Source organism: Cebus imitator, unplaced genomic scaffold (genome assembly GCF_001604975.1).
Source record: "Cebus imitator isolate Cc_AM_T3 unplaced genomic scaffold, Cebus_imitator-1.0 Scaffold229, whole genome shotgun sequence".
NCBI classification, from domain to species: Eukaryota; Metazoa; Chordata; class Mammalia; order Primates; family Cebidae; genus Cebus; species Cebus imitator.
The window spans coordinates 863,241-889,494 of NW_016107544.1; the positions used below are offsets into that span (position 1 = coordinate 863,241).

The following is a 26,254-nucleotide window of genomic DNA, read 5'->3' on the forward strand; positions in this document are numbered from 1 at the left end:
TCAACTTTCAAATTCCTGAGACAGATCTAGAAATCTGACTGGACAGATCCGAGACATATTAAGAGTGGGTGAGCAGGACTTTGTATTGATTTGACATGAGAGCAGATAGAAGATTCAAGGATAGCCCTAAGGTCCTCACTGGGGCTACAGAAGCTTGTGAAAGAGGATGTTGAGCTCAGTTTTTAGGGAATTAAAGCTGTAATTGGCTCCTTGAAGACATTGTTTATAATCAAACATCTGAAAACTGGAACATCATTTTAGAGAGGTGGAGACGAGAAAAGAGAGTGTTCGTCCAAAGTTTATACGCCAAGGCTGTGGGTGAAACAGGAGCTTCGATTCTGGTGTTCCATCTACAACATACACAAAACAAAAGACAGAGAATGAGAAGTCCAGGCAACCCAGGAAACACCAAGTTTCTGTCAAAAGCAATAACCAACTGTTTTGTGCCGCTAACAAAAACGTTATGAAGACAGAAACCATCTCCCAAAGATTTCATAACAGAGCCACACAGTGGAGAGTAAATGATTAAAGAATGTGGGTCTCAGAGTTCCATTCAAATAATGATACTTTATCTTCCTTCTATTTACAAAGATAAAAGTACACCAGAAAATGATTAATGTTTAAGCGCTTTTATATTTGCCTCTGTTTTCTCAGCAGAAGAAAACCACTTTGGGAGTGCGTGTCAGTCATCCACAATGCTTTCTCCGGTGCTCATCTTGTTCTCGAGTTTTCTCTGCCATGTTGCTATTGCAGGACGGAGTAAGTACTTTTTGCTGTTGAAAAAATAAATATGTCCAACCCCCTACTATATGTCAGGGATCCGTAATGATAACTAGGCCGAGTTCGGTGGCTCACGCCTGTAATCCCAGCACTTTGGGAGGCTGAGGTGGGTGAATCATCTGAGGTCAGGAGTTCAAGACCAGCCTGGCCAACATGGTGAAACCCCGTCTCTACTAAAAATACAAAAATTAACCAGGCATCGTGATGGGTGCCTGTAATCCCAGCTACTTGGGAGGCTGAGGCAGGAGAATCGTTTCAACCCAGCAGGTGGAGGTTGCAGCGAGCCAAGATCCTGCCATTTCACTCCAGCCTGAGCAACAAGAGCAAAACTCCGTCTCAAATAAATAAATAATAACAATAACTAAATTCTCTTTAGAGTGGATGCTGGAGAGACTGGATTGATACTGATTCTTTAATATTGTTATGTGTAAAGCTCCTCTGTAAGATATGTAGCCAATTTAAGCCTCAACATACTGACCTGTAAAATGGGGATAATTATAGTACCTCCTTCAAATGGTTGTTGAGGAGATTAGATGAGATATTGTATATGAGGTATTTGGCATGGAACTTGGTATACTTATAATTGGTAACAGTACACACATTTTTCATTTTTGGACTTAGCTGAACTTTAAAATGCAAATAGATTGGTTACCCCATCTGCTTTGTGCTCTCTTTCAGCTTGTCCCAAGCCAGATGATTTACCATTTTCCACAGTGGTCCCATTAAAAACAACCTATGAGCCAGGAGAGGAGATTGTATATTCCTGCAAGCCGGGCTACCTGTCCCGGGGAGGGATGAGACGCTTTACTTGCCCTCTCACAGGAATGTGGCCCATCAATACTCTGAAATGTACACGTAAGTCAGCACCTTCTCTCGCATTCTCTCCCCTCATTTGGATTCTGGATGTTTTGGGGCAGTAAGCTACTTCGCATGCTCAGAGTGCAGAGGGCCAGTAGACACTGCAGAAAGGCAGGTTGGAGAGAAATGAGATGGTCTTGGGAGGTTCTCTATGTCCAAAGAGAGTAAGGGTAATAGCTGCTATTGATAGAGGAGGGTAAGATCCTTACCTGGAACTAGGGCAGGTTTAAAAATGAGACCTGGCGTGACAAAAGGAGAAAGAAACACTACAGAAGTTAAAAGAATGGTGGAGAGACTTTGAAATGTCAACTGATGCCAAAGAGACATTTGGAAAAACAAAACTTGAGGAATCAGCGTATCTTTGGACTTTGTCTGAAAATGAAAGCAGACTTAATAGTTACTGAAATGAATACAAATTTCATCTACATTATGTATATGATATAAATTATGATAAAATACAAGAAAGTATATTAAATTAAATAATATAATGTAAATTATATCAATCTCACTATAGCTTTATTATAAATGGTTGCTTTTATTTATTTCTTAGAACATGGTTCTATGATATCATGCTAGCAGTATTCTTTACAGTCAATCATGCAATCAACCAGATTGAATTAACAGTAAATTCAATTATTCATAAACGTGAAGCAGTAAAAATAGGCATATGGACCTGTCTGGGTTCTGGTTATTTTGGTTATATAAACATGACCTTTGTCAAAGTCATGCATGTTCATGCAAGTTGATTTTACTATGCTTTTTATTTAAAGAGTCTAAACATAATTTTTCTAAAAAGCCACTTTAACATCATTAGGGAAATTTTTTCTTTAAATCAGGGCCAGGTGCGGTGGCTCATGCCTGTAATCCCAGCATTTTGGGAGGCTGAGGCGGGTAGATCACCTAAGGTCAGGACTTCAAGACCAGCCTGGCCAACATGGTCAAACCCTGTCTCTACTAAAAATACAAAAATTAGCTGGGCATAGTGGCTCGCACCTGTAGTCCCAGCTACTCAGGAGGTTGAGGCAGGGGAATCACTTGAACCCAGGAGGTGAAAGTTGTAGTGAGCCAAGATTGCATCACTGCACTTCAGCCTGGGTGACAGAGTGAGACTCCCTTTCAAGAAAAAAAAAAAAAAATCAGCTATAACTCTGGAACACTAACAATTTTATTTTTTTATTTTTCATGCATATACATCTGCATCATTGCAGAGAGTAGGTATAATTTTGTATTTTTCTATTTTCATCAGCATAAAAATTGTATCTCCACAAACTTCACAATTCATATTTTATTGGCTACGTAACAGTTCAACTGTTGATTTACCATGAGTAATGAAAACTGTCCCCTGACAGTGAACACTTAGACTGTCTCAAATTTTTTTTTTTTTTTTTGGAGATGGAGTCTCGCTCTGTTGCCCAGGCTGGAGTGCAGTGGTGTGACCTTGGCTCACTGCAACCTCTGCCTCCTGGGTTCAAGCTGTTCTCCTGCCTCAACCTCCCGAGTAGCTGGGATTACAGGTATGCACTATCATGCCTGGCTAATTTTTGCGTTTTTAGTAGAGATGGGGTTTCACCATGTTGGCCAGACTGGTCTCAAACTCTTAACCTCAAGTGATCTGCCCACCTCGGCCTCCCAAAGTGCTGGGACTACAGGTGTGAGCCACTGCGCCTGGCCTGTTCAAATTTTGTTATTAGGAGAAACAGTGTAATGAACGCTTTGGTACATATGTCACTTGTCTCATTTTGAATTGCTTTCTCAGAATAGTTACCAGTAAAGTTACTGAACCAAAGGATGAAAATGAATTTATATGTTTTATTTAATGAAAAATCCTATAAACAGAAATTTACCTGTTTATCTTTTTTTTAAAAACAAAAGTAACTTTTTTTTTTTTACCTTTATGTCACAGCCAGAGTATGTCCTTTTGCTGGAATCTTAGAAAATGGAGCAGTACGATATACAACTTTTGAATATCCCAACACAATCAGTTTTTCTTGTAATACCGGGTAAGAACTTTCCTGGGACTGAGCAGTTAACAGAGAGAGCATATTTCTGTATCCTTAAGCTAAACATCAGGGCTGGTCCATATTTTGTTTTCAGGCTTTAGGTTGGATTTGCCAAATGCAAATCGATTTTAGTCCTGCTTTTAATATATCCTACAGTAGTATTGAGGGTGCGGTAAAGATTGGAGAATATAACAACTAATGAAATACGAAGCCAACACTTTAATTTTTCTGCTTCTGATTAATTACCTATCAGAGGAGGTACATTGAAATGATTTGGAGGGCCGAATCTTGGCATAGGGTTAAAATACTTTAGGAATAAGACTTGGGCTTTAGGTATTAGGCTAATTTGATTGATGAGCCTGGTAGTCTCTAGAAGAGAATTCTATGAAGAAGGTTGGGAATGTGACGATGGGGAATGCGATGCAGTGCCACATCCCCAGACAGCAATCACTTAATGGTGGGCACAGACCCACAGGGAGCAAAGGCATCCCTGTGACATTACTGAGAGCACATTGGCTATCCATTAGGGTAAGTTTCTACTGGGATTGGAGGTTAAGAAATACTACATGTGAGAGAGAAATACACACCTTTCATCTGAAACACAAATTTACCAATGGGTCTGAAAACAAATGACCTTAAAAAATTGGCTTCAAAGACAGAATATTACATTTTCTTCTTTTTCTTTCTTGCTTATTGCTCTGTCACCCAGGCTGAAGTGCAGTGGTGTGATCTTGGCTCATTGCAGCCTCTGCCTCCCAGGTTCAAGCAATTCTCCTGCCTCAGCCTCCCAAGTAGCTGGGATTACAGGCGCCTGCCACCACACCCGGCTAATTTTTGTATTTTTAGTAGAGAAAGGGTTTCCCCATCTTGGCCAGGCTAGTTTTGAACTACTGACCTTGTGATCCATCCACCTTGGCTTCCCAAAGTGCTGGGACTACAGGTGTGAGCTTGTTCTTTTCTTTCCTCTTTCTTTCTTTCCTTCTTTCTTTCTTTCCCTTTCTTTCTTTCCTTCTTTCTTTCTTTCTTTCTTTCTTTCTTTCTTTCTTTCTTTCTTTCTTTCTTTCTTTTTCTTTCTTTCTTTCTTTCTCTCTTCTCTTCTCTTCTCTTCCTTTTTCTTTTTTTCTCTTTCTCTTCCTTCTTTTTCTCTCTCTCTCTCTCTTTTTCTTTCTCTCTCTTTCTTCTTTCTTTCTCTCTCTTTCCTTCCTTCCTTCTTTGTTTCTTTTGTTTGTTTGTTTGATCTTGCTCTGTCACTCAGGCTCTAGGCTGCAGTAGCACGATCATGGCTCTCTGCAGCCTCGACCTGCTGGGTTGTTGAATCCTTTTGAATCCTTCCTCCCACCTCTACCTCGCAAGTAGCTGGGACTATAGGCCCTCGCCACCATGCCCTGGTGATTTTTCTGTAGAAAATGGGGCTTCACCACATTGCCCAGGCTCAAACTTTTGGGTTTAAGTGATTCAGCCTCCCAAAGTGCTGGGATTACAGGCATAACCCAAAGTACCCAGTCAGAATGTTATATTTTCATTGGAAATAGACTGCATTGTTTTTATACATTGGTGTCAGTAGGCTCTAAGGAAATGAATAGCGGAGATTACTCAGTGTGATTCACTTCTGTCATCCTGAAAAAGAGATGGTTCTTTGCTTTATGTAAGAAGCCGTAATCTTGGCCAACTCTTTAAAGATGAGGGACTTAGGGGTTTGGCTTCTCCACTCACCAGCTGTGGAAACCTGTAGTGATTCACCTGCATCTTTGGCTGGGAGACTCCATGAGCCATGGATGAGTGCTGGGATCCTCAGGAAGTCAGCACTGTAAGATGGAAAAGAAGTCAATAGCATGAACATAAAGCAACGCTCAACGGAGAAGATATTTGAGATGTCAGGGATGGAGTATTTTACTCCTTGATAGGTTGAATTTTCCTTTTGCAGGTTTTATCTGAATGGCACTAGTTCTGCTAAGTGCACTGAGGAAGGAAAATGGAGTCCAGAGCTTCCTGTCTGTGCTCGTAAGTCTGGGGGGAAGGTAATTAGCTGCTTTGCTCGGAACTTTCCTGGTTTTAGCACTGGAAGTCTCACATCTGGAAACTCTTCAGTCCCAGCTCAATGAGATGAATGGTCACTCTTGTGGGGGATGTTCATCCTGATCTCTTGGCCTCGAAGGTGAAACAACCACTCTGGAATGACAGGAGGGAGACATTTTACTTACGGACATGTTCTGTATTCTCCACCTGGTGGTCACAACTCTTTCCAAGACAGTCATTGCTGGGTGTGTTGACACCAATGCTCTCATGGTGCTTTGGAAGGGGCTTTGATATGTGTGGCTTTGGTCTATCAGGGACTGTCACCACTTAACTAGGGGAACTTCTGCAAACAGGGAGATCAAACAAACATCTTCCTCCCACTCTGGAACTTCATTCATTTATTGATTCAGTTATTCAATAAACATGAAGGCCGGGTGTGGTGGCTCACACCTGTAATCTCAGCACTTTGGGACCCCAACGTGGGTGGATCAAGAGGTCAGGAGTTCGAGACCAGCCTGGCCAATATGGAGAAGCCTGTCTCTACTAAAAACAAAAACAAAAACAAAACAAAACAAAATTAGCTGGGCATGGTGGTGCATGCCTGTAATCCCAGCTACTCAGAAGGCTGAGGCAGGAGAATCGCTTGAACCCAGGAGGCAGAGGTTGTGGTGAGCCGAGATCACGCCATTGCACTCCAGTCGGGAACAAGAGCTAAATGCTGCCTCAAAAAACAAAACAAAACAAAAAACAAACAATAACAACAGAAAAAAAACAGGAATTGAGGATTTGTTGTATGCTGGATTCTGTTGTTAGCACTGAGGCTGTAAGGCCAAAGGAGACAGCTCTACCTTCAGAGAGTAAGCCTAGTGACGAGGTGGAAGGTCACCCTCACAGTAAGCTAAGAACCCATCAAAGGGGCTTGCATCCTAGGAGCTGATTGGCATTTCTCCAAAAAACACTGATGTTTTTTCAGATGATTCTCAGCCAAGCTGTCGGAGTCATCTCTGGGCTTTGTTTATTTAGGGAAGGACATTCTTAGGTTCCCCAACTTGTAATTTACACATTTATTTTTATTTTTTATTTTTTGAGACGAAGTCTTGCTCTGTTGCCAGGCTGGAGTGCAGTGGCGCAATCTCGGCTCACTGCAACCTCCGCCTCCTGGGTTCAAGCGATTCTTCTGCCTCAGCCTCCCGAGTAGCTGGGATCACAGGCATGTGCCACCAAGCCTGGCTAATTTTTGTATTTTTAGTAGAGAAGGGGTTTCACCATGTTGGCCAGGATGGTCTCGATCTCTAGACCTTGTGATCCGCTCGCCTTGGCCTCCCAAAGTGCTGGGATTTACAGGCGCGAGCCACCGCGCCCGGCCAGTTTATACATCTTTGACCAGGAGGCCAAGGCATTATAATACTAGTTATAGTTCTTCAACATTTCAGTGAGGCCTGTCCTTAGTAAAAGCAAGTGGAAAGTAAAGCAATTTCAAATAAACATTAGTTTAAAAAAAACTGAACAAGCAAAAATAAAAGCTTTGAAGGGATATGAAGTAAAAATTTTCACTCAGCAGTAAGAATCACCATGGTTCCTATAGTTTTCATTTAAAACAGATTTATACTAATTATGTAAATTTGCTTCTTTATTTACAGACAGGGTCTTGCTCTGCTGCCCAGGCTGGAGTTCAGTGGCATGATCACAGCTCACTACAATCTCCTCCTCCCAGGTTCAAGCGATCCTCCTGTCTCAGCTTCCTGGGCAGCTGAGACTATAGATGTGCACCCACATCTGGCTAATTTTTAAAAATGTTTGTAGAGACAGGGTCTTGCTCTGTGACCCAGACTGGTCTCGAACTCTTGGTTTCAAGCAGTCTTCCTGCCTCCGCCTCTAAGAGCTCTGGGATTACAGGCGTGAGCCACGGTGCCTAGCCATAAATTCACTTTTCAAAAGGGTTATAAATAGAAAGACTACTTTAGCTTTAATCTAATTTAAATGAGTATTTCTCATACTTGAATGGACATATGAGTCTCCTGGGCATCTTGTTAAAATGTAGATTCTGACTCAGGCATCTGTGGTGGGGTCTGACCTTCTGCATCCTGGCAAGCTCCCAGGCAATGCACATGCTGCTAGCCCTTGGACCACACTTTGATCAGCAGGGATCTAGAAAGTTCAAGGTAAATCACATTTTGGTCAGCACCATCTTCTATTACGCTAGTGTAACTTTCCTGGAACTTGTTGAAGCTCCATATTACTCAGGTCAGGGTGACAAGCCACTGCTCTCTCTCTGGGTTCCTGAAGCTACTTGGGTAAGCTCCTTCCATACCAAGAGTCCAAAAGCAGGAAGGTAGTCTAGAGAAACAGGCTGAACAGGTAATGGAGCGCGTTCCCAAACAACTATGTACCAAATTACTGTCACCAGCCATTATTTTAGGATGGTCCCTTAGCACCGATGGACCAATTCTGCCTTCCAGAAGTATCTTCCAAGGTAGTATTTGAATCAAAGATTTTTGAAAACCTAACCATTGTGTTGTTGCAAAAGGCAAATTATTCGTGCCAAGACTTAAATTTACTTCATTTTTTGGTGTTTTGACTGGTGTGGATTTCTGATTTTGAGGGTCATATTTTCTTTTCTTTTTTCTTTCTTTTCTTTCTTTCTTCATTTCCTTCCTTCCTTCCTTCCTTCCTTCCTTCCTTCCTTCCTTCCTTCCTTCCTTCCTTCTTTCCTTCCTTCCCTCCTTCCTTCCTTCCCTCCTTCCTTCCTTCTTTTCTTTTTTTTCCTGAGACACAGACTCACTCTATTGTCCAGGCTGGAGTGCAGTGGCACAATTTTGGCTCACTTCAACCTCCTCCTCCCAGGTTGAAGCGATTCTCCTGCCTCAGCCTCTGGAGTAGCTGGGACAACAGGCACACACCTCCATGCGTGGCTCATTTTTGTATTTTTGGTAGAGACTGGGTATCACCATGTTGGGCAGGCTGGTCTGAAACTCCTGACCTCAAGTGATCTGCCTGCCGCAGCCTCCCCAAGTGCTGAGATTACAGGCGTGGGCCATTGTGCCTGGCGGGTCATATTTCCCTAACAGGCATCCACAAGTGACGATTTTTACCCCGGTAATTTGATCAGTTTGGATTTTCTCAAGTTTATCCTTAGGGTTTTTTTTTTTTTTTCTGTAAAGAGTATATTTTATAGTCTTAACTGTTTTCATAGAAATGATAGTTCTTTCTTTTTCCAGCTGTCACCTGCCCTCCACCATCCATACCGACATTTGCAACACTTCGTGTTTATAAGCCATCAGCTGGAAACAACTCCCTCTATCGGGACACAGCAGTTTTTGAATGTTTGCCACAACATGCGATGTTTGGAAATGACACAATTACCTGCACAACGCATGGAAATTGGACTAAATTACCAGAATGCAGGGGTATGTGCAATAAGACAAAATATATATGATAGGACAGGATCCCCTTTTTGAAAGGTATTGAAAATTTCGACTGTCATGGAGAGTTTCCAATGAACTCCTTCAACAGCTGTTTATTGAGCATCTACTATGTGCCAGGCAGTGTGCTGGACACTGGAGATTCCAGATGAATGAGACCTGGTTTCTGACCCAAGGGAATTATAAATAATGTAATGAACTATCTGGAGCTGCCTGGGACAGCTTCCTGTAGGTGGTGATCCTTGAAATGGGCCTTGGAGGAGGAGTAGAGAATGAGGAGAAGGCATACCACATGGGGGCACAGCATGTGCAGACAGGGCGGCATGAAGGGCAGGATGTGTCCGTGGACAGCTGAATATTTCAGTGAGGCTGGTGAAGTTCTCTTCTGGGTGAAGTTCCTAGGTTAGATTGGAGAGTCCTAGGAGATGAAGGTAAAGCCTGAGTTGCAGTCTGATTGTCATACATTTTGAAAATCTTTACCCAAGTTTAAGAATCACAGAAATATTTGATTTTTAAGAAATTATGAAAATTATTTATCCTTTAACTTGATCTGTCATTACTATCTTTGTCAGCTGCATAACAGACAAATTATAAAGTTTACCATGTGCACAAAGAGTTTTGTTTTTGCTTTTTGATAGAGTCTTGCTCTGTCACCCAGGCTGGAGTACAGTGGGCGATTTTGGCTCACTGCGACCTCTGCCTCCAAGGTTCAAGTGATTCTCATGCGTCAGCCTCCAGAATAGCTGGGATGACAGGTGCCCATCACCACATGTGGCTAATTTTTTTGTATTTTTAGTAGAGACGAGGTTTCACCATGATATCAGGCTGGTCTTGAACTCCTGACCTCAAGTGATCCATCCACCTTGGCCTCCCAAAGTGCTGGGATTACAGGTGTGAGCCACTGCTCCTGGCCAAGAGTTATTCTAACGAATATTAACGTCTCCGGTGGTAGATATTACAGATATCCAGTGAATGATTCAAAACATAAGTGATTTTCAGCATGGGGGAGCTGCCGATAACAGTAGTAACTTGTGCCTTCCTGGGCACTCAGCTATGGGCCAGACACTGGTCTCCTGCTACATTTGTGTCATCTGACTTAATTCACCTCGGTGTATCAATCAACTGTTAATATGTTGTGACATAATATTTTCTCTCTGTTTCTCCATAAAAAGATCCTTTTTTTTTTCCCGTTTATTTTGAGAGAGAGTTTTGCTCTTGTTGCCCAGGCTGGAGTGCAATGGCACCATCTTGGCTCACTGCAACCTCCGCCTCCTGGGTTCAACTGATTCTTCTGCCTCAGCCTCCCAAGTAATTGGGATTATAGGTGCCTGCCACCATTCCCAGCTAATTTTTGTATTTTTAGTAGAGATGGAATTTCACCCTGTTGGCCAGGCTGGTCTCAAACTCCTGAACTCAAATGATCTGCCTGCCTCAGCCTCCCAAAGTGCTGGGATTACAGACGTGAGCCTAGTCTCCTATAATTAAGAATAAGCCCCTGCCTCTTTTGTTGTCTTTCATTGACATTTTTGAAGAGTACAGGCCAGTTGTCTTGTAGAATGTTCCATAATCTGAATGTGATTAGATATTTACTCTTTATTAGATTTATGGTAAATATTATTGTTAAGAATACATTGTCACATTAGAAGGCACACAATGTCAGCAGTTCCATCACTGGCCATGCTTAGTTTGATCCTTAGTCAGGTGAGGTGTGCTAGATCACCTTTTGGCAAAGGCACTGCTTTTTCTTTGGAATTAGGAAGCAACTTATGGGTGATACTTCAAAACCATGTGAATATCCACTGTCAGACAGTCATTGTAGAATCCAATAATGATCTTTGAATCTATCAGTTATGGCACTGGTGGCTAAAAATGGTGACTTTCTAACTCTATCTTTCCTGTTACATTTATTCACTGACTTCCCTCTATAGAGACGAGCTCTCCCTCCATCCACCTTTTTTTAGTATTATTATAGACACATGGATTTTTTTTTGAGAGGGAGTGTCACTCTGTTTCCCAGGCTGCAGTGTAATGGCACAATCTCAGCTCACTGCAACCTTCAACTCCTGGGTTCGAGTGATTTTCCTGCCTCAGCTTCCCGGGCTTGGATTGTAGGCATGTGGCACCACACCCAGCTAATTTTTATTAGTAGAGATGGGGTTTCACCATGGTGGTCAGGCAGGTCTTGAACTCCTGAGCTCAAGTAATCCGTCCGCCTCAGTCTCCCAGAGTGCTGGGATTACAGGGGTGAGCCCTGCATCTGGCCACATGAATTCTTCTTTTATTTAATATGTGGCAGAACCAAAATTGAGCCAAGCAATCTGATGCCAGAGTTTATGCTCTAAATTACCCCCTTAAACTACCTCTGAGAATATTGTGCTCCTGGCTCCAGCCTTTCTTTCTTGCACTGCAGCTCATAAGGACATGGGTTTGGGGCTCTACTCTTGAGGGTCTGAAGGAGGCCAGGAAGCAGCACCATTTTTCTCTGACATATTTCATGCTGGCTTCTTTCATAGTCTGAATTGAATAACAGTAAGATTTACTATTTTAAAGCCAAATAATGGTGTCCTAAGTGTGTATGGGGTGGGGGTGGGGTTCAGTCTTTGCATTTTAATTTTATGGTTTGTTGATTGAAAGTAATAGACTTTGCTTTTCTTCTTTCAAACCCACCATCACAGACTGTGTAGAGATGAAGTTTGCAATAAATAATACCTTATGATTATATATGAAAACCCAGAGAACTTAGTGAAGTCTCATTAATTTACTTTCAACGTGTGGTTGCTTCTTTTTTAATATCCAGGGTACCATGAATATAAGAGAAATGGGGACAGAATTAAGCACAAGGTACCTATAAATTACATTCCAGTTACAGGAACACGCAGTGACTCGGTGTGATAGAGACAAAAATGTAACTATTTCATGACTATTGGATAGCAGCACTACTATTTATTACTAATATGTCTTACTGAATAAATGTTTTAGAAGTAAAATGCCCATTCCCATCAAGGCCAGACAATGGATTTGTGAACCATCCTGCAAAACCAGTACTTTATTACAAGGATAAAGCCACGTTTGGCTGCCATGATGGATATTCCCTGGATGGCCCAGAAGAAGTAGAATGTACCAAACTGGGAAACTGGTCTGCCATGCCAAGTTGTAAAGGTATGGAAATATAGGCAAGGTCCTAGAAGATCTCATAATGTATACAATGGATCAGCTTTGCTTGCTATTTTCTTGTTCCAACACTTTTCTACCTGTTGCTCAGTCTTGGTAGGAAGCTACTGGCATGTGACTTCAGGACTCACATATGCATGGGGAAGCCTCATGCTTAGGAAGCATGCTTGACTTTAAACAGCATGAAATAAAACAGATCCTTTGTAAGCACTGATGATATGGTGGGAGATCTGCGGGCTTTTAAAATTTGCTTCTATGTCTTTGCCTCTGAGCACCTTTATTTATTTATTTATTTATTTATTTTGATATGGAGTCTTGCTCTGTCACCCAGGCTGGAGAGCACTGGCGTGATCTTGGCTCACTGTAACCTCTGCCTCCCTGGTTCAAGCATTTCTCATGCCTCAACCTCCCGAGTAGCTGGATTACAGGCACTCACCGCCATGCCCAGCTAATGTATTTTATTTTATTTTTTTTTGAGACGGAGTTTCTCTCTTGTTACCCAGGCTGGAGTGCAATGGCGCAATCTCGGCTCACCGCAACCTCCGCCTCCTGGGTTCAGGCAATTCTCCTGCCTCAGCCTCCTGAGTTGCTGAGATTACAGGCACGCGCCACCATGCCCAGCTAATTTTTTGTATTTTTAGTAGAGACGGGGTTTCACCATGTTGACCAGGAAGGTCTCGATCTCTTGACCTCGTGATCCACCCGCCTCGGCCTCCCAAAGTGCTGGGATTACAGGCTTGAGCCACCGCGCCCGGCCGCTAATGTATTTTTAATAGAGATGGGATTTGGCCATGTTGGCCAGGCTGGTTTTGAACTCTTGCCCTCAGGCGATCACCTGCCTTGGCCTCTATAGAGAAGATCTTGCCTTCTGTCCGGCATTTTTTAGTATTATTGTAAACACATGGATTTTTTTTTTTTTGAGATGCAGTCACTCTGTTGCCCAGGCTGGAATGTAATGGTGCAATCTCAGCTGACTATACCCTTCACTTCCCGGGTTCGAGTGATTACGGCATGAGCCACCATGCCCAGCCCTTTTGGTGCTCTGTCTAGCCAAGTCTCTTCTCATTGCAAAAACCAACCACACATCCGAGTGAGTTCAAGGAAATTGGAGATATTATAAGGAGGCAACAGGCAGTTGATCATGCGGGCATTGAAGATGATGAAATATAACTGGTACTTCTGAGGACTGGAACTGAAAGGCAGGAACTATTCCTACTTTTTCCATATCTCAAGGGCCTCTCCCACCTCTGTCTCTCTGCTTATTCATCTTGAGCATGGCTTGATATACACCAGATCCTCTCAGCTAAAGGAGTCATCACCAACTTGCAGCTTTTCCCTGAGATGCTATTTCCTTTTGAGTTAGGTGTTTACCCTTGATCCCGTCAGTGTCATGCTTAAGCAAAGCAACAGCCTAGCATTAGAACTCTGCTCAGGTCGCTATGGGCTGGACGTTTAAGCAGAAAGAGGAACTCTGGGGCAGCAGGCAAGATGACAAATAACTAGCATCTCAGGCTACAGTTCTCTAGAAGCAGAGCCTGAGACAGGGATTCGAGTACAGCTGATTTAGTGGGTGTCTCAGGAGAAGAAAGTGTGAGGTAGCTTTGAGAGGGTAAGGCACCGTTTCTCAAACTTGACTGTGCATCAGCAACATCTGGAAGGCTTGTTTTAACACAGGATATTTGAGCTCCACTTTCAGAATTTCTGATTTGGTAGATCTGAGATGGGATCTGACAATTTGCATTTATGCCAAGTTCCCAGGCGATGCTAATGCTGCTGAGCCTGGGAGAATTGTGGTCTCTGCTAGAATGAGGTTCAGTTTGATCCCACTGAGAACTCTGGAGTGTGAATTCCACCCTTGAGTTAATCCCACTGACAGCCAAGGGGACCTGATTTTTATATTCTCTCATCAGCCATTGGCTTTGAGCTGCTCCCTTCCCTGACTCTGGGGGTGGTGATGGGGGTGGTTTACATAACCTCCTGGGAGAGGTGGCTTCCCTATGGCTGAAGGCACTTTTTCAGAGTATTTATCAGCTGTTATCGGCCATCACTCACGGTGACTGGCAGATAGATTCACCAGCTTAATGAATGCGATCTGAGAGGGCAGTGTAGGCTTACATGAAATGTCAATATCTGTTAGAATTTTTTTTCACTGAAACAGAGGCTCTGATGCTTCTGTTCTGACCTTCTTCTGTGGCTACTGAAGGGAAAAAGAAGACCATCTTGGAAGCTATGGGTAATAGTTCTGTTGATAGAGAACTGCAATTAGCAATCATAATAGCATCACTTGCTATGTACATTCTTGGAATTTTCTTGCCTTGACCAGTTTGTGTAGGAGTACTCATCTACTGTTTCAAATGCTATACTCTCTTTCAGAAAGATTTCCTGAACTCTTAAGTACTGATTACAAATATTCTCTTTCAGCATCTTGCAAAGTACCTGTGAAAAAAGCCACCGTGGTGTACCAAGGGGAAAGAGTAAAGATTCAGGAAAAATTTAAGAATGGAATGCTGCATGGTGATAAAGTTTCTTTCTTCTGCAAAAATAAGGAAAAGAAGTGTAGCTATACAGAGGATGCTCAGTGTATAGACGGCACTATTGAAGTTCCCAAATGCTTCAAGGGTAAGTCTACACTGGAACGTTTAGCTAGGACTCCCACTTACCACTCATCATAATCAGAGCCTTTGTTACATAATGATTGTCAAAAATCAGGTGAGGCCAGGTGTGATGACTCATGCCTGTAATCTCTGCACTTTGGGAGGCCAAGGTGGGCAGATCACCTGAGGTCAGAAGTTCAAGAACAGCCTGGCCGACATGGTGAAACCCATCTCTACTAAAAATAAAAAAATTAGTTGGATATGGTGGCTATAATTCCAGCTACTCAGGAGGCTGTAATCCCAGCTACTTGGGAGACTGAGGCAGGAGAATCACTTGCACCCAGGGGGCAGAAGTTGCAGTGAACCAAGACCGTGCCGTTGCATTCCAGCCTGGGTGACGGAGTGAAACTCCATCTCAAAACAAAAACAAAAACAAACAAAAATCACCAGATGAATTTGGCCACTGGATTTTTAAAAAGAAGGAGGAGAGGGAGAAACAGTGATAAGAAGCAGTGAGCTGCAGATGGTGTGCCCACTTGCATTCTCCTTTCCTCTTTTTTTTTTTTTTTGAGACAGGGTCTCACTCTGTCACCCAGGCTGGAGTGCAGTGGTATGATCACATCTCACTGCAGCCTTGACTTTCTGGGCTCAAGTGATCCTTTCACCTCGGCCTTCTGAGTAGCGGGGATTACAGGCAGGCACCACCATGCCTAGTTATTCTTTGTTTTCTTATTAGAGAAGAGATTACACCATGTTGCCAAGGCTGGTCGTGAACCCTTGGGCTCAAGCAGTCCCCCTGCCTCAGTCTCCCAAAGTGCTGAGATTACAGGTGTGAACTATGTGCCCAGCCTCTTTCCCAATTCTTTTCTGTAAAACTCAGGGTCCTGGTTTTATTCAATGAATGTTGAGGTGAATTATGCCATCTTGTATAATTTCAAGTTGAGCTTGAATAATAATGAACCAAATATTGAAAAATAAAAATATCTACTTTATCTTGCTCCCACATTATAAAGAACTCACCCCAAGTTACAAAACAACTCATGGCAATGATAATTGGCCTAAAGATCTAACATTTCCCCCTTTCTCCAGCAATTCCTAGAGTTTGGAAAGTATCCATTAGAACAACATATTTTAAGGAAGATGGTACCAGGTTTGTGTGAGATAAAGAAGTGTGTAATGACCAGCATTTAGAGCTGCTAACCTTTCAAGGTTTCGGATTTAGGGTTTAAGTGTCTTTGATAACAGGAAGTAAGAACCAGCCAGAGGCTGAAACTGTCATTGGCTCTAGGTTTAGAAATCTTTCAAAAATATTGACAATCTTGTTTTAGCAGCTGGGAGAGGACAGTAGGGAGCAGACAAAGCTAAGAAGAGAGGAGTCTGAGAGGTGCCCAGTTAGGGGGAGAGAAGGGAATGATAACTGATTAAAAATACCCACTTCATGGGGTTGTTTTGATTATTAGAAATAGGCATGACATGGAGTAACATAATTTTAATTACAAATAGTTAGAAACGCACTGAATACATTGCAGTCGTTCAAAAGATAGCAGAGCCCTGGTAAGATGTTAAATACAAAATAAGACAAAATACGATAAGCTTAAATACAAATCAGTAGAAAAAATACTAGAAAAGAATAATTTTAAAAAGTCATAGCTTTGTTGATATATTTCTTCAGGATCTTCTCCCTTATGATCTTTAGACAGATGCAGTACCATAAAGGACCGATACATTTTTTTCCCCTTTAACATTTACTATTGTAGAGCAGTCTTCACTGTATATAGAACCTTTAATTTTATCTCTTGAAAGTGAGGGCCTTGGCCAAGCATGGTGGCTCATGCCTGTAATCCCAGTACTTTGGGTGGCCGAGGCGGGTGAATCACTTGAGGTCAAGAGTTCGAGACCAGCCTGGCCAACATGCTGAAACCCTGTCTCTACTAAAAATACACAGATTAGCTGGGCATGGTGGCATGTGCCTGTAATACCAGCTACTCAGGAGGTTGAGACAGCAGAATTGCTTAAACCTGGGAGCAGAGGGTGCAGTGAGCCAAGACTGCGCCATTGCATTCCAGCCTGGGCAACAAAGCAAGACTCTATCCAAAAAAAACAAAGAAGAAGGAAATTGAGGGTCTTATCATTTCCCTAATGTTTTCTCCCATCACTTAAACCTCACACTAAATGGTTTCATTCACATAATTACATGCACTCTATATACTTGTAAAATGTACTTGATTTGGTTTAGCTATTTAACACATTTAAGAAATGATTGTTTCTCTTAGAATGTTTATTTTTTTCTCCCCCAACAGAACACAGTTCTCTGGCTTTTTGGAAAACTGACGCATCAGACGTAAAGCCATGCTAAAGTGTTTTTCAGATTCAACATAAAATGTCACACTTGTATCTTGCTCATCCAAGGAACCTAATGGAAATTAAAAAATAAAGCTACTGAATTTATTGCTTCAGCCATTGCAGTGTTACTGTTCATGGTAGCTTACTTTTAGTTATGTCATCGGTTAAGAAATGCAAATATTTGAAATGTTATCATTTTATGGCTGTGAAATTGACAGTATAAACAATTGTCTGGGTATCCCACTTTTCCTGTGCATAATCCTATTCTCAGCCAGGTGAGGTGGCTCACGCCTGTAATCTCAGCACTTTGGGAGGCCGAGGCAGGCAGATCATCTGAGGTCAAGAGTTCGAGACCAGCCTGGCCAACATGGTGAAACCCTGTCTCTACTAAAAATACAAAAATTAGCCAGGCATGGTGACGTAGGCCTGTAATCCCAGCTGCTTGGGAGACTGAGGCAGGAGAATCGCTTGAACCTGGGAGGCAGAGGTTGCAGTGAGCGAGATTGTGCCACTACATTCCAGCCTGGGTGACAGAGTGAGACTCCATCTTAAATAAATAAACAAATAAATAAATCCTGCTCTCAAGCACTTTCACGTAAAACACCTGCAATACAATATTTTTCATAGAATGGACCACAGACCCCTCTCCCCCTGTTACTGTTACCTATCTGCTTACTTCAAAGAACAAGTGTTGTATCCCAGACTGTCAAGAATGGCCCAGAATTCTGCATTTATGACAAAGTTTCCAGATAGTTCTTGTGTATCCTCAAGTTTGAGGAGCACTGCCATACAGAAGTAAACATGGCTTCCAGGTCAATAGGACTGGATTTGCATCCTTGATGCTGGGTTTACATAGCACCAAAAATTTTTTCTATATCCACCACAATTCCATAACTCATCATTGACATCATTCCTTTGCATATATTCAACTCCCTTGCCCCTCTCTCCTTTGGTAGTGTTTGCTGGCTGAACTCAACCCTGGCGCTATCTGCCTTCCTTATGCCTGCACCTGAGGAGCTGAATGTGGCTGGAAAAAAAAGAGAAACTCACAATCATGCCAACAGGTCCCATTTTAAATTCATAAACACAAACTTTACATGGGCCTCCAGCTCTGCCTGAGAATCCTGTCGTATTTCTCTAGTTTGTTCACTCTCTTACTCTCTAAAGTGGCTATTTCCCCTCTTAACCCTCCTGAAGCCACCTTCTTTCTCCTCACTCTTAGCTGAAAAGCTGGCTCCTTATTTCACTGACAAAATAGAAAAGATCTTGTTTGTATCTTTCCACTCCCAAATCCATCAGTCTACCGGTATTGGCAAACATGGAATCTGCCTTCTGTCTGGTTACAATGAATGAACATCCGGGGACAAACCCTCTCTTTATGTGCGAGGTCTCATCTTCTCTCTCCTATTTAAGGATTTTTCTCCTCCAATTAGTGCTCATTCATGCTTATTTTTCCCTTTTTATTGAAACACTTCAATCAGCACACAGATACACAGGAATATCACCCATTTAAAAAAAAAAAGCCCTGTTACTTTACATCTTTATTCCAGCTACCACCCCAACTCTTTAGTCCTTGTTTTTACAAAAGTCCTGGAGTTATTTCCCTTTGCCGTCTGCACTGTGTACTATGCATCACCTCTCCTACAACCTGTGTTCTCCATAGAATTTCTCCATCCATGTGTCTTTCTTAGAACTTAACCCGATTCCATGTAATAGGGACTGGATCTTTTCTCCAAGATGCTTCTCTTCCTTTTACAGAGACCAGAGTGACTCCCCTCCCTTCTAGGCTGTCATTCAAAATTCCCTTTTTCTGGAATCTGTCATCCAGATTCCCTTTACTTAACCTTAAAAACCAATTTGTTATGAAGGTGCTTTTCTGCCTGGGTGGTTGTTCTATTTGGTGTCTCTATGAGGGGGATGATCACTGGAGGTCTCTATTTGGTCACCTTCCTCCACCTCCGTCTTCGAGCACTTCTTTACTTTTGGTTAAAACACAGGACTCCAAGCGTGTCATAATTTTTAAACCTCCACTTTCCCCAGTGAGCTGAAGATTATGGTGTTTAGAAATCAAGGTCTGCGCTGTGTCTGGGTGTGCTCATTGATACTGAGGCATCACTGCTTCTAGGTGCTCTTCAACAGACAGAGCTAGGAAATACATACACATATTTATATACACATACACTACTCCTATACATAATAATTAGGTCTGCATTTTGGTAGCATCAGATATTCAGCATGCACCCCCCCTTTTTTTTTTGAGATGGAGTTTTGCTGTTGTTGCCCAGGATGGAGTGCAATGGCATGATCTCGGCTCACAGCAACCTCTGCCTCTCGGGTTCAAGCAATTCTCCTGACTCAGCTTCCCGAGTAGCTGGGATTACAGGCATGCACCACGATGCCTGGCTAATTTTGTATTTTTAGTAGAGACGGGGTTTCACCATGTTGGTCAGGTTAGTCTTGAACTCCTGACCTCAGGTGATCCACCCACCTCAGCCTCCCAAAGTGCTGGATTACAGGCGTGAGCTACCATGCCCAGCCTCAGCATGCCTAACTTTGACACCTCAGCACTTCTCTTCTACACACGTAGCACCTTTCCAACACTCCTCCCTTCCTGAGCCTATTCAACCAACAAGCTCCTGGATATAGCAAGTTTGTTGAAGGTTGTGTTTTGTGTCATTTTATTCACTGAAAGGCATTTTAGGCTGTTGGATAGGTTTGGATCCCTGAAAAGTAATGAGTAGACTTTAGAGCTTAGACGATCGTCCTGATTCCTCTAATTTAACGATATTTTCACGGAAATAAAAAGCTGCTATTTTTGTAATTGGAAGAGGCAATTTGGATTTGAGGAGTCCATGAGCAGAATGTGCCCAAATGCAAGCCCCTCTGTTTAGTGACTTTGTGGTCCATTTCGTGCCATAAGTAGATTCCCTTTTTCAAGCATTTTTCCTCTTAAATGCTTTTGATCACTAGGTTGCCTATCATCACAGTTCTGCTGCACCCTTCCTAGCCATAGTGTGTAGTGATCTCCCCTGCTGGAGACAGTACAGGAAGGACTAGCCGTCATAGGTAGCCTAGCGAAGAAAGAACTACAACCACAAGGAGCTGGTTATCATTCTCTATTTTTGCACAGTTGAATTGAATCTTCCCAAAGTAATATTACTCACCAAGCAATCATAGACTAAATAAACTCTATAAACTATATAACTGTAACTCTATAAATGCATATAACTATATAACTATAAACTCTATATATGCATTTGGCTAAGGAGGTCTTCTTCCAAGACAAGTAGGTCTCTGAAGGTGCTTGCCAATGACCATCTTTTTCCTCTTGGTTTATGGCAGGGCGGCATTCTAAATACAAAGGAATCCATTTTTTTTTTGTTTGTTTGTTTGCTTTTTAAGATGGAGTCTCTCTCTGTCACCCAGGCTGGAGTACAATGGTGCCATCTTGGCTCACTGCAACCTCTGCCTCCCAGGTTCAAGTGATTCTTCTGCCTCAGCCTCCCGAGTAGCTGGGATTACAGGTGGGCGCCACCACGCCTGGCTGATTTTTGTATTTTTAGTAGAGGCAGGGTTTCACCATGCTGGCCACGGTGGTCTCGATCTCTTGACCTTGTGATCTGCTTCTGCCTCCCAAAGTGCTGAGATTACAGGCGTGAGCCACTGCGCCCAGCCAAGAATCAGTGTTTTAACTTACCTCTTATATTTCTGCAAGAAGTTTATAATATAATTCTCTCATTTGTAACATGTTGATCAGTCTTTCAGTATATAGGATCTCATTCTTGTGCCCCAAACTCAATAATAAGAAGTACTATTCCTCAGTGACATTTCCCATCTACTAGCCTGAGGATCATTCCCTGCTTTAATTGCTCAATAAAAGATTAAAAAGATAAAAGAAGGAAAGAAAAGGAAAGAAAACAGCTTGAGCTGTGTGCGTGTGTGTGCCAGTATGCCTGTGTGTGTGAGAGTGTGTATGTGATTGGTGTGCAAGTGTGTGAGCATATTTGTCCCTTTTGTGTGTGTGAGTATATACGTGGTATGTGTGGTATGCATGTGGATTTGTGTATGTAGTTTAATGCGTGTGCTTTGTGTATGTGGCCATGCAAGTGCATGTGAATGTGTGTGTGTATATGTGTGTGTGCGCGCGCACCCACACGCGCATGCACATGGACATAATGATTAGTTCTTTGTGTGCTATTGCTGCCTCCTAGTGGTATCTATTCCTTTCCAAAGTGCTGACAAAACAGTTGGGAAAGAAAATAAGACTTGGTATTGAAATTTCCTGCGTCAGGCACTGGGTAAATTTTTCTATATATCTCTCCTCTGTTAACTCAATCTCCTCAATCATCCCATAAGGAAAATAAATAAACTGAAGCTTAGGAAGATTATGTAACTTGGTTTACCCAGGTCACAAAGCTAATAAGTGACAGAACCAGATATCCAAACTTCAGAATGATGTCTTTCGTGCTATTTTTATTCTGCCAGTTAAGCTATGACTTTTCCCAGTGGATTCCTGGAAATATTTGCACTTTAAAGTTGGAGTTTTACAGCCTACTGCTGAAACACAAGTTGGTAGAATTGTTGCATATGCAAGGCTAGGAAGTACCCTAGGTGGTTAGTTTTATGGATACTGGCTAGGGCATTATGATGATATGTATATTACTGAAGGGAAGGGAGAAAGAGTAGCCAGTTTATCTCTGTTAATGTCCTATAGCATGAAAACAGGCTAAGATAGAATAAACAGCAGAAGGAGGAATGAAATGAATATTGCTTGGTTCTAGCGTAAGGAAGAAATCCAAAGTCATTGTGCTAAAGGCAGTGACTCTTTTTTTAGTAGTGAAGAAAAGAAAATATGCCTCATAATTCTTAGTTTCTCCAATCTTTATACTGTATGTATTGTATGTATGTATGCATTTATTTATTTGAGACATAGTTTCGCCTTTGTTGACTAGGCTGGAGTGCAATGGTATGATCTTGGCACACCGAAACCTCCACCTCCCAGGTTCAAACGATTCTCCTGCCTCAGCTTCCAGAGTAGCTGAGATTACAGGCATGTGCCATCATGCCCAGCTAATTTTGTATTTTTAGTAGAGACAGGGTTTCTCCACGTTGGTCAGGCTGGTCTTGAACTTCCAAACTCAGATGATCTGCCTGCCTTCGCCTCCCAAAGTGCTGGGATTACAGGCATGAAGCACTGTGCCCAGCCCTTATTCATTTTATTTAAAAAATATTCCTCAAGGATCTAGAAATAGAAATACCATTTGACCCAGCAATTCCATTACTGGGCATATCGCCAAAGGATTATAAATCGATCTATTATAAAGACACATGCACACGTATGTTTATTGCAGCACTGTTTACAATAGCAAAGACTTGCAACCAACCCAAATGCCCATCAAAGATAGACTGTATAAAGAAAATGTGGCACATATACACCATGGAATACTATGCAGCCGTAAAAAAGGATGAGTTCATGTCCTTTGCAGGAACATGGATGAATCTGGAAACCATGATTTTCAGCAAACTGACACAAGAACAGAAAACCAAACACCGCATGTTCTCACTCATAAGTGGGTGTTGAACAGTGATAACACGTGGACATAGAGAGGGGAACATCACACACTGGAGTCTGCTGGGGGGTGGGGGCCTAGGGAAGGGATAACAGGGGGTGGGGAGATTGGGGAGGGATAACATTAGGAGAAATACCTAATGTAGGTGATCGGGGGATGGAGGCAGCAAACCACCATGCATACGTGTACCTATGTAACAATCCTGCAAGATCTGCACATGTACCCCAAAACTTAAAGTAAAATAAAAAAAAGAAAAATAGAGACAGGGTCTTGCTATTTTGCCCAGGCTGGTCTGAAACACCTAGACTCAAGTAATCTGCTTGCCTCAGCCTCCCACAGTATTAGGATTACAGGCGTAAGCCACTGTGCCCAGCCTATAATGCATTCATTTGTGATATAACATATACTTTTGTGGTCTGTAAATAGACAATTCTGCATTACTTACTGTTCAATTTAAGGAATTTACCAGGTTCAGGATTGTTCTCTTATTTGTCTCTAATGTGTTTCTATGTTAATTATAATTATTGATGATATTCACAAATTGTTTTCCATCTAGATAGCTAAAAGTCATTTATGTATTTCACTCTAATGATACAGAGTATCTTAATGGAAATGGTGAATCATGGAAATTTGATTATTTTGAATGTTAGCTTATGCATATTGCTAGTTTTGAAACAATAAATTAACAATATGAAAGATATTTATAGCTGTCTAATATATCTATGTAACTATATATAAAATTCCACATAATAGACAAAAGGCAAAAGAGATATTTTGCAGAAGAACAAAAGACTAATAGAGATATTTAAATATTTCAACTTCTCTAATAGTGAAAAATGCAAAGCAAAAAGAGATGCTTTGTTTTGTAATGTACAATTAGCTCAGGTTTTAAAAACCATGAATGTGAGACAGCCATTCTTACAGACCATTGAGTGAAATTGAAAATTTGCAGAATACTTCCAGTAAGTCATTTGGCAGTACTGATGAAAAGCCTTAATGCTTTTATAATTCCCATGGGAATCTCTTATGGAGATAGCTAAAACTTCAACCAAGATGTATATATTCAAAGGCATTTATTGCACCATTATTTATAAGGGCAAAAAAATTGGTAACCACAGGAGAGCAATTAAGAAAATTGTTATATCCACATGATGATATAATAAGTAGACATTAAAAATGATGATATAGATACAAAAATTTGAGTAAGTATATACAAATGTTAATAGTGGTTATTACTTAATGGCAGGATTACCCGTAATTTTTTTCTCCTTTTAACGTTTTGGTATTTTTCAATTTCCTTGTAAGGGAAATGAAACCATGAAAACTTTTTGTTTTTATTTCTAAATTTTATTTATTTATTTATTTATTTATTTATTTATTTATTTATTTTTTTGAGACAGAATTTCGCTCTTGTTGCCCAGGATGGAGTGCAATGGTGTGATCTTGATTCACTTCACCTTCCGCCTACCGGGTTCAAGCGATTCTTCTGCCTCAGTCTCCCTAGCAGCTGGGGTTACAGGTGAGCACCACCACACCTGGATAATTTTGTATTATTATTATTTTTTCTTTTTGGAGAACAAAACTTTTATTATTACATTAAAGTATTTCCACCTTCAACCTGACCCACAGTTTGTTTTTTTTCCCCTGTCTTTTATTCTTCCCCTCTCTTCAACTTAGGGTTTATGTATGTTATTTTATCTCTAATAATTACATTGTATTTCTTTTTTTTTCTTTCTTTTTTTTTTTAATTAGAGACGGGGTTTCTCCATGTTGGTCAGGCTGGTCTTGAACCCCCGACCTCAGGTGATCCACCCACCTTGGCCTCCCAAAGTGCTGGGATTTCAGGCATCAAAAAGCTATTTTAATACATGTTTTATTTTTCTCTTCTTTCTTTACATCACTCTTTCCCTTATCCCTCTCCTTGTCATCTTTTCTATCTTTTTGCTCTCCTTTCTCCTGCCCTTCTTTCTTCTCTGCATCGCGGTTGGCATTCTTGTTGTTGATGATCCACAGAATGGATCAGCGAGGCCAAGTACACTACCACCAGCTGGTTGTTAGTCTTCAGGGAAAAGACCTTAACAAACTCCTGCAGGCTAATGTCTGGCAGCAGGTTGAAGACGTCCTGCAGCTGGTAGATGATCTGGTGGTTGATGGGCAGCTTGCCTGTGGCTAGTTTTCCCAGGTAGCTCCTGATATCCAGAAGCTTGGAGTTCAGTCCCTTCAAACCATGGACCTGGTTTGTGATCTACTGGGAAAGAGTGCCCACTGTCATGTCTTTGATGTCTCATAACAAGTGTTCAACTTCCTCAGCTTCCTCTGCGCCAATTTCACTGGTCACGTGCTCGAATATTTTCAAGGTTGGAGTTCCATCATCATAGACTTCTTCCACTGAAATGTATGCTTCTGTGGGCAGACCTAGGTCCTTTGGCTTCATGTCAGTAATGACCAATATCGAGTTATTGGTCATTACTCGATTACTGTCTTTTCTGAATTCAATTCTCTTGCTAAGGAGAGTGAAGCTGATTGGTCTAATTTGAATCAGGTAAGCACAATTACTCCAACGCGATGTGGGCAAGAGATTGGGCATCCCACTGTATAAACATGATGTTGTTAGCTCATCTTTGCACTTGGGGGAGAAGGGTTGGGTTCTTTTCTCGGAGAATGGAACTGATCGGACTCCAAATGGCTCCAACTACAACAAAGAATCTGGACTTGTGAGAAAAAAGATAAGTCTTCACTCTCCAAAAATGCATGATATAGTAGGAGGTGGTAAGACCAATACCAAATTAATTAATTAATTAATTAATTAATTAATGAACTTTTCATGAGTTCATTGATGGTGATGTCATTCTTGTGTAGTTTAGGACCTGCAGAGTATCAGCCAACTATTCTTTCTCTGGCATTGACTTTCTTAAACATTCCATACATGCTTTCCAAATCATGGTCTAAAACCTACACAGAATTGTCTTTGTCATCTTCATTGAAAGGAACTGCAAAACTGTTCAATACATCAAGTAATTTCTTGTGCCATGACCCCAAAAGCATGCCAACAACGCACTTCTGGTTTCCAACCTTGACCATTCGATTGAAATGATCCACCACACGGAGCAGCACCAGGGAGTGACCACTACCTTCTGCACCGCCCGCTCTGGCATCGTGACAAACCCTGCCCAGGCCTGGCTCCCTGCCACTTGCAAACACCCACAGCAGTAGTGATTCCCCAGAGGCTCCTTCAGGCCCAGCTCCTCTTCTTCCCTCGGATTTACATTTGACTTTGCAAAACAAAAAACCCAGATAACAGTGGCTTAAACCAACAAAGGTAACCTCTAGGTCTCCTATTATAGTTTCTTTAATTTTACAGAGCAAGAGTTTAAAATATGCAGATCATCAGATTTAATTCTTACAAGATGCAGGTTAGTTCAAATTACATATGAATAATTATTATCTTTCTAATTATTACAAGCTCACATTTTCCTGTGTTTTTTTTTTTCTTTTTGTAG

At 41.6% G+C, this 26,254-nt stretch overlaps 1 protein-coding gene and 1 pseudogene across 1 annotated transcript; one reads left to right on the forward strand and one right to left on the reverse strand.

The window, feature by feature from the left end:
- Positions 1-633: 633 nt before the first annotated feature.
- Positions 634-17,301, forward strand: APOH (apolipoprotein H). The gene is made up of 8 exons (XM_017497308.2): positions 634-759; positions 1,459-1,635; positions 3,542-3,638; positions 5,563-5,639; positions 8,873-9,061; positions 12,056-12,235; positions 14,669-14,866; positions 17,142-17,301. The coding sequence occupies exons 1-8, from the start codon at positions 696-698 to the stop codon at positions 17,195-17,197; spliced, it is 1,038 nt and encodes a 345-aa protein (XP_017352797.1). The 5' UTR covers positions 634-695; the 3' UTR covers positions 17,198-17,301.
- Positions 17,302-24,602: 7,301 nt separating this feature from the next.
- LOC108281646 lies at positions 24,603-25,909 on the reverse strand (annotated as a pseudogene).
- Positions 25,910-26,254: the final 345 nt, after the last annotated feature.

What these genes read in the sequence shown, in the direction of transcription:
- APOH (XM_017497308.2), top strand. Translation starts at nt 696, where the DNA reads ATGCTTTCTCCGGTGCTCATCTTGTTCTCGAGTTTTCTCTGCCATGTT. An exon ending in TGTTGCTATTGCAGGACGGA is followed by an intron (nt 760 to 1,458) that starts GTAAGTACTTTT and finishes GCTCTCTTTCAG; the next exon opens with CTTGTCCCAAGCCAGATGAT. An exon ending in AGTTTTTCTTGTAATACCGG is followed by an intron (nt 3,639 to 5,562) that starts GTAAGAACTTTC and finishes TTCCTTTTGCAG; the next exon opens with GTTTTATCTGAATGGCACTA.